Genomic DNA, 8,280 nt, shown 5'->3' on the forward strand with positions numbered 1-8,280 from the left:
CTTGCCTCCAACCTCTCAGACCTGCGTGTGATGTAAGCAGAATCCAATCCTGGATTCCAAACCTTTGCCACTTCCGACAGGTGGGACGGTTGCAGCCACCACATCAGGGATATCCTGGCCTGAGGGGAAATCAATCAATGCATCTGTAGATGCAAACCCGGCTATTTGTGCAGGAGGTCCAACTGAAACCCCTGGCGTGGAAGCGGCTTAAATTAATTGCCTCATAGAACGCAACCATCTTGCCTAAGAGATGGGTAAACAGGTGGACTGAGACCCTGTCCAGTCTCAGAACTTCCCTGAAGTGTCTCCACTTTATCCGGTGCTAGAAAAACCCTTTGGGCCACCATGTCCAAGACCATTCCCAGAAACTAGAGCCTCTGGGTAGGCACCGTAACGTAACAATAGCTGAGTTATCCGATCTATGCTGACCAAAAGCAGTTACCTGGGCCTCGCTTATATCAAGAGATCATCCAGATATGGGATAATATTGATCCCCTGCGTACATAGCAGCAACGTCATCTCCGCCATCACCTTTGTGAATACCCTCAGATCCGTGGACAGCCTGAACGGCAGAGCCTAAAACTGGTAATGCTCATCGAAGAGAACAAACCTGAGGTATATTTGATGAGGAGGCCATATTGGAATGTGTAGGTACTCATCCTTTATATCCACAGATAAAAGTAACTCCACCCTCTCCAAACCTGAAATCACCACTCGCAAGGATTCCAAACAGAACTTGAACACCTTCAAGTAAGAATTCAGTGACTTTAGGTTTAAGATGGGTCTCACAGAACGTCCGGCTTTGGGACTACAAACAGGCTTGAGTAGTAACCCTGCCCCCTCCACCCCAAGGGGACTGTGGCAGGGTTACGAACCAACTTCTGTAACGCTACCAACAGCGTATCTCAGGTGTCCTGAGACCCCGACAGACCCGATTTGAAAAACCTGTAAGGGGGCCAAGTGCAGAACTCCAACTTGTAACCCTGGGATATAACATTTCTTACCCAGGTATCCTGGTAAGAATGATCCCATACGTGGCTGAAGAACCGCAGCCTCGCGCCTACCTCCAAGCCCAGGGAAGGTGCCATGGCGTCAAGCTGAAGCTTTGGAAGAGCCGGCATTGGACCTCTGCTCCTGTAAACACTACAGACGTTAGAGGACGAGAGACTGATTATTATGCTGGGCTGTTTAGTCCCACAACAGCAGAAACCATCAGTCTCTAAAGGGGCGATCCCAGGTATGATAATATGGAGAAAGTAAAGGGGATGCGTCAAATGGTTCCCGACTGTTTCTCTTATGCATAAAGCACTCTTGTTGCTTAAACAAAGTGAACGCTGCCACCAATAGCATTTATAAGCAGACGGAGACCTTGCTCATTCATAGGAATTCTATGTGTTGATTAATGGTCAGTGGTTTAGCCCACATAGGCTGCCTACACTGGGGCTGAGGCAGACTTGAACACAGGAGAGAGATGGGAGATATTAATCAGATGTATTAAGCCTTAACAAGAGATAAATGCAAGTGTGATAAAGAGAGATATACGTCCAGCCAATCAGCTCCTTACTGACTTTTTTCAAACACAGCCTGTAACATGGCAGTTAGCAGGTGATTGGCTGGACGTTTACTGTATCTCTCATTATCACCCTTGCATTTTTCTCTTGTTAAGGCTTAATACATCTGCCCTATTGCGTGTTATCACACTGCGTATGATCTGTGTCTGTAGTGAAGGCCGAGAAATACAGTCACATAAAGCTCGGCCCGTGGCACCACTTGTGACTTAAAGGAGGTAACTAGAAGGTTATTACGCATTTCCACGTGAGCAAACAAGAGGCCGTACAAATGGAACGGAGGTGGGCCAGGCGGAGCTGTGCATATGTGCAATTGCTGCAGTCTTCAGATAAGTGTAGAGAGAGCAGCAGTCCAAGCGCATGAAGCTGTTCAGCTCTGTATATGGGCAAATATACATATTTGAGTATTCAGTCCCATAATCACAGCTGACAGCTTAGTTCACATCAGTGGTGCAAGTTAACCCCAGTCCCCGGGAGGCATTTTGGAGTTTGTTGTCACCTCACCCTCCCTCTGAAGTCAAGCCCCTGGTTCATAGGATTACAGTATTGGTACTTCCTCATCTTTGTGGCCACAGCTTACGCCAGTGACGTTATCCGCTTTCAGAATAGCACCATTGTTGGCTTGGTGTGTCGCTCCGCTCACCACAACTTTACTAAAGGTAATTGATGGTGGCGTGGACACAGGAGGGTGGCGTGGACCCAGGGTGGTGTGGGTTACACTACGTAAGTTCTGTAGTGTAAGCCGTGGCTGCAAAGATGAGGAAGTACCCAGTATTATATCCACTGTCCATGGATACATTTATTTTCTCTATCATGATGCCAGCCAGCAATTTTTTTACTTAACCAAGCACTGAGAGTCATTTCTCCTACCTGTAGGTTCATTGGTTTCCTTTGAGGTCCTGAGGATGTACGGGGTAGCATCAAATTCTTCTGTGTCATCAGGCAATGTCGGTGAAGAAAGGTTTGCAGCACCCCGAGGTCTTAGACTGTACCCTTTCCTCTCAGATGGGACTGACTCAAAAATCTCACTGGGCTTCAAAGTTTCTTTCATTTGTGAATTTTCTGTTATATCACCGAAATCCTTCTCATTTTTGTGTGAATCCACCTTGCTGGGTGCTTCCGTTTCACTCTTTTCTTTGGCAATTTTAAGGCTGCACAATGCTAGTTTGGCCTCAGAGTCAAATTCCAGTTGGACTGATACGTCCTTCATACCAGAAGAAGACATTACTGCAGGGCAAGACTTTCGGCCCCGTCCTCGTCTGGATCGTGTAACCCCCCCAGCACTGTTACTGACAGTCAGGTGATTGAGAATGCTCGGGCTGTCCTCCCTCGTGAGAGAAGGGGACAAAGACATCCTGCTCTTCCATTGTCTACCTCTTGTCCCTTTCTTGGCCAAGCCCAGGTGGCTGTTGATAACAGCATCAAGATCCACTTTCCTTTGGCAGCTAGTCATGCGGCGCGTTGTCCTTACATAATACTCCACAGGGAACAGCAGCCCGTCCACCAGAGTGCAGGAGGTGAGTGGGCTACATTCTTCTTTCCTCTCGGGGTTCTCTCTGTGGAAATTAACCCTGCGAGGAGTCTGGATGCCAGAACACAGAAGAGGACTGTGTGGTGTAACAGATGTTGTTTCAATGGCATTAAATGTCCTATCAGGCACCTCTTCGGTTCCCAGTCTGTCATATAAAATAGATGTAGTGCTACTGGTCTGCATTTTGGTGCTGTGGTTCTGCATTCGGTCACCTGGAGAATGATCTGTTGTGGCTAGTAGTGATGTTCCAACACCAGGACTCCCTCCAGTCTCAGGAGAGAGGTGTACAGCTTTTGTGTTCTCAGAAGAAGAGCTCACAGTGGTATCAATGGTTGCGGTAAGGTCATCTTTAAGGCACTTCTTAAACATTGGTGACAAACTTTCAGTCCCTGCAGTGGTTTGCTGGCCATTAATATTACTGTTGAGCTGAATGACATCTGTAGACGGTGAGGCTGAAAGGCCGCTTCTCCTCAAGGATCTGCTTAGCTTCAGCCGACTCCTCTTCTTCTGCTTGGGAGTAATCGCCCCATCTCCCTCTCCTATGCTTGTTGTATCGGATCCTCGGCCGCTGCTTTCACCACAGGAATATGGGGGAGAGTGGCTGCCAGCATGGAGAACTTCAGGCTCCAGGTTGAAGGTGACGCATATCTTCCTCTCTTTGTCTACGATGTGGGTCCCGGCACTTCTCTGCGACTCCCCGACATCTCCTGAAGCATTTCTGGCATTGACACCAAGACCTATGAAACAATACCAACAGTTACGCACGGTTCCATTTACGGATGTAGATTTAATAATAAAAGTCATGGATATATGACCAATGTTACAACATTTGTATACATTCTCCAACTTCAAAAAATAATAATTTTTCAATTTCCATCTGTAGTTAGAAGAACAAACAAACTAAAACAGTGAGGAGCGTCTATTAATGTCACTGGATTCCAAATATCCCCACTGCAAAGCCAAAGTAAGGGAAATAACATTGCAGCTGCCATCAATGGCACAGGGCCTCGTCATAATCCCAGTATTACAGTAACTTACTCCACAACCCATAAGTGAATTACCGTACACAGCACTAGCTAGTCCCTGCATAACAGCCTCTGTATGGCTGTCAAGTGTCGGGAAGTCCGTGGATCGGCGAAAACGGACGTGAATTCGACAATCATGGCTGTTTCTGACAAAAAAGATCTGACTTTAAAAAAAAGTCGGATCTGACAGCCTTCAATGCTATAGCATTGCATAAATTCATAAAGATTAGCCAGAGCCAACAAGTGATTCGTAACCATGGTGTAAATGACCTTGTGACACGAGGGCGGACTCCTGGCTCAGCAGCCGGTTCTGCTCCTCAATGGTTTTCTTCACATGTGACTTCACTCTCTCAGCTCTCTGTGATCTCTGAAAAAGAAGGTTAAAAAGATTTTTACTCATAATTATAGTCAAATACATTATTATTTTATCAGATACATACAATATCCCCCTTCTTGGTGCCTAACTCTTACCCTGCAGCCTAACCAAAAGTATCCCACTAGTGCCTAAACCTAACCCCTCCCAGGAGCCAGTCTTCTGATGGAAGTCGCGATGCCGTCATACTGGCCACATAGCCTATATCCTTACATAGTATAAAAGAAAGTCCCCTAAGTGTGACGGTCGGTCGGTCTGAACGTGCTAATCTCGAAAAGTTTTTGTGTAGATTTCACTATTATGTAGTGCGGTTCTCAAGGTTTAGGTATAATACCCATCGGCCTATCGCGTATGGGAGCCCAGCAATAATGATTTACAGTAAGTGAACCAAGTTTATCGTTGGCGCGTGCTTCGGCAACAGTATATAAAGCGCGAGGAAGTCGGTGCTCGGCCATGTACCCTTGCGAAGCAGGGCAGAGTCGTTGGTATATAAAGCAAACTTAATGCATCATGTCCTATTATACTTTCACAAAAGTTCTAGCAAGATATGAAATTATTTGCCATTATATATATATTTATTACCTGTACAGAGGTTACAGCCTACCACAGAACACAGCCATGTATCCTTCCCCGGTGCACCCACATGCACTGATGCACAGAGGCTCTTACCTGTACAGAGGTTACAGCCTACCACAGAACTCACCATGTATCCTTCCCCGGTGCACCCACATGCACTGATGCACAGAGGCTCTTACCTGTACAGAGGTTACAGCCTACCACAGAACACAGCCATGTATCTTTCCCAGGTGCACCCACATGCACTGATGCACAGAGGCTCTTACCTGTACAGAGGTTACAGCCTACCACAGAACACAGCCATGTATCCTTCCCCGGTGCACCCACACGCACTGATGCACAGAGGCTCTCACCTGTACAGAATTTACAGCCTACCACAGAACACACCATGGGCCAAATGTAATAGGGTGAGAGTTTCAAAAAGTGAGAGATTTTGGGAGAGTTTTCCCATGTTTTTAAAGAAGAAATCAATTACATGGCAAAATCAACCTGGTTTTGCAGTGTAGATGATTGCTGCTTTAAAAAACATGGGAAAACTCTCCCAAAATCTCTCACTTTCTGAAACTCTCACCCTATTACATTTGGCCCCATGTATCCTTCCCCGGTGTACCCACATGCACTGATGCACAGAGGCTCTTACCTGTAACCGGTTCACCGTTCTCCTATATTCCTTTTTCAGCAAGGCGAGCCGTTCTTTCAGCTTAGGTGAAATGAATAGAACCAGAATGTTAGTGATGATGTAAACATGGCATGGGTACTATATACACCGTAAGACCTGGCTGGTTACCTTTGATTTCTCATCCAAAGTGAGTCCTTTCTCCTGCAAACTCTCCATGGCTCGCTAAACACAGGCAAAAGATATATATATATATAAAACACATGATATATTTATAATTTGTAATATCAGCTTTGGATGGATATAGAATAAGATTGCTAGCCAAACACCCTTGAGAGTTATCATCAAAACTCTCATTCAGAGGCAGATGTATTAAGCCTGGCAAAGAGATAAAGTGGAAGGTGATCATGCACCAGCCAATCACCCCCTAAAGGGGGTACACATGGGCTGGAGGATGGGCGATTTTGACTTATCACTGCTGGAGATAAGAAGGCGGCCATCCCCAGAAGTAGCCCATGTGTACAGTCGCATAGACACTGCAGGACTAGTTCGTCAGGGTGGTGCTGACCTGTTTACTATGCAGCCTAGGGAACAGGTCTTAATTAGGCCCATTGATTCAAGTTGGAGCTTGGTGCCATACCCCGCACCCACTTTCTTGTATTTATAGAATACTAGCTGACCAGTCCGGAGTTGTCCGGGAAATCCTTTGGGGTTTTTACATTTCCAAAAGTGCTGTAAATTGATTGAATTGAATGACAGCAATGAAATATTTGTTTACAGATTACAGCTGGTACAAAACACAGCTGCCAGGCTGATACCCAACCAGCCCCGTTCTGGGTGCCGGACAGGGTCCCGACAGGCATTTACCCGACGTCGGGATTCCGACTGTCAAAATACCGACAGCTGTGTTCCCGACGGCCGTCGGCTATTTTCCCTCGTGGGGGTCCACGACCCCCATAGAGGGAGAATAGAATAGGCAGCGTGCCGAGTGCAGCGAGCCCGCAAGGAGCTTAGTTGCGTTCACCATGCTGTCTGGGTCCGGCCAGTCGGGATCCCAACGTCGGGCTAATGACTGTCGGGATCCCGACTGTCGGACCCCTGTACCACACCCCTGTTCTAGCCCCATAACCCCTATTCTCTCTCTACTCCCTTCACTGGCTGCCCATAAAATGGCAAATCATTTTCAAGTTCAACTTACTGAGTAGCAAAGCCCTACATGGCTGAAGCAGCTTCTGATTCCATACTGTCCCATCAGATTACTGCGATCTGTAGATGAAGGACTTTTAGCAGTACCTATGATCTCCCATAATTCATCTGGGGGTCGAGCCCTTAGCCATGTAGCTCTGACTTTATGGAACTCACTTCCCCGCACAGTACCCCAGGCCCCCACTCTACAATGCTTCAAAAACAGACTTGAGACTTTCCTGTTTACTCAAGCATCTCCTTCATTCCCTTGAGTATTGTTTATGAAAAGCTTTTCTGTACTTTATTGTTCCTGTACTGTATTACATTCATTCTATCTGTTAAGCGCCTTGACTCCTATTGGAGAAAGAGCGCTATATAAATAAAATTATTATTATTATAAGTGCGTGTGTTCTGTGTGTTTCTGCATCTGTGCAATGTTTAAGTGTGTGTGTGTGTTCTGTACTGTTTTTGGGTGTGTGTGTTGTACTGCATGTGGTGTGTGACGTATGTGTGTGAGGTGCGCTACAAATCACTACTGGCTTGCACATGGTGCTAACTGTATAGTAGTGATAGGCAACCTGATTTCAGAGGCGGCATCAGGAAGCTGGATGGAAAAGTAATCCCTCCATGGCTATAAGTTTTTTTATTTTTGAACACAATTGAACACTTTTTTTGTAAGTGATAACTCAGTTTATCATCTATGTAATGCCCTATTCACTTTTCAACATAGTCCCAATCCCTTTCCACGCATGTGCGCCAACACTTGATGAGCCGGGCAAACCCGTCAGTCTGTTTATTTTCGACACCAGGACCCAATGGCAGCTTTCACCTCATCTTCAGAATTGAAGTGTTGACCCTTATGGTGCTGTCATCTTTTGGAAGAGGGTTGCAGCGCCTGCAATTCAAGGAGGTTCTGCCACACCCATCGTACAGCTCCGACCTTGCGCCCTGTCACTTTCACCTCTTCCCAAAGATGAAAAAGCACCTTAAGGCTTTGGGGCTCATCTACATGTGGATGGAACTTATTTTTTGACATGCCTCTCATATGTAGTAGTGCACATCTACGCTTCTAGGTGCTACCTTCCCAGGCCTACCCAAGGGCCCCCCAATTTAAAATGTCCGTAAAAAAACACTCAAAACTAGGTAAATATGGTTACATTTCATTTGGAAGTTATTGCATAGGCATTCCATTTATTATTACATATAATATGCTGAGTTAGAAGAAAATAAGTATCACTAAGGCCAAAGGGCCCCCTAAGGCAAGAGGCATTGACAACCTGGGCCCCCACTTACTCTGACTGTCTCAGCATGGCAGATGCTAGCAGGGTACATCGCACAGGCTGGAACATCTGATACCTGTAGCTATCCGGGGTACTATAACTACCAGCATGGCAGATGGCACTATG

General features: G+C 46.2%; 1 protein-coding gene across 2 annotated transcripts in view; it reads right to left on the bottom strand.

The window, feature by feature from the left end:
• PALB2 (partner and localizer of BRCA2) overlaps nucleotides 1-8,280 on the bottom strand; it is a 35,895-nt gene that overhangs the window by 27,248 nt on the left and 367 nt on the right. Inside the window, exons 1-5 of one of the 2 annotated variants that reach the window (XM_083152939.1) lie at nucleotides 8,168-8,221; nucleotides 5,861-5,914; nucleotides 5,714-5,773; nucleotides 4,395-4,491; nucleotides 2,439-3,836 (exon numbers count right to left, since the gene is read on the bottom strand). In XM_083152939.1, coding sequence (XP_083009065.1) covers nucleotides 2,439-3,836; nucleotides 4,395-4,491; nucleotides 5,714-5,773; nucleotides 5,861-5,914; nucleotides 8,168-8,206 — 1,648 coding nt within the window. In that variant the 5' untranslated portion in view covers nucleotides 8,207-8,221. Of the gene's footprint in view, nucleotides 1-2,438; nucleotides 3,837-4,394; nucleotides 4,492-5,713; nucleotides 5,774-5,860; nucleotides 5,915-8,167; nucleotides 8,222-8,280 lie in introns of those variants that run through there. The other variant, XM_083152940.1, reaches the window with a different exon arrangement.

This window comes from Crinia signifera, chromosome 7 (assembly GCF_055691185.1).
Source record: "Crinia signifera chromosome 7, ASM5569118v1, whole genome shotgun sequence".
NCBI classification, from domain to species: domain Eukaryota; kingdom Metazoa; phylum Chordata; class Amphibia; order Anura; family Myobatrachidae; genus Crinia; species Crinia signifera.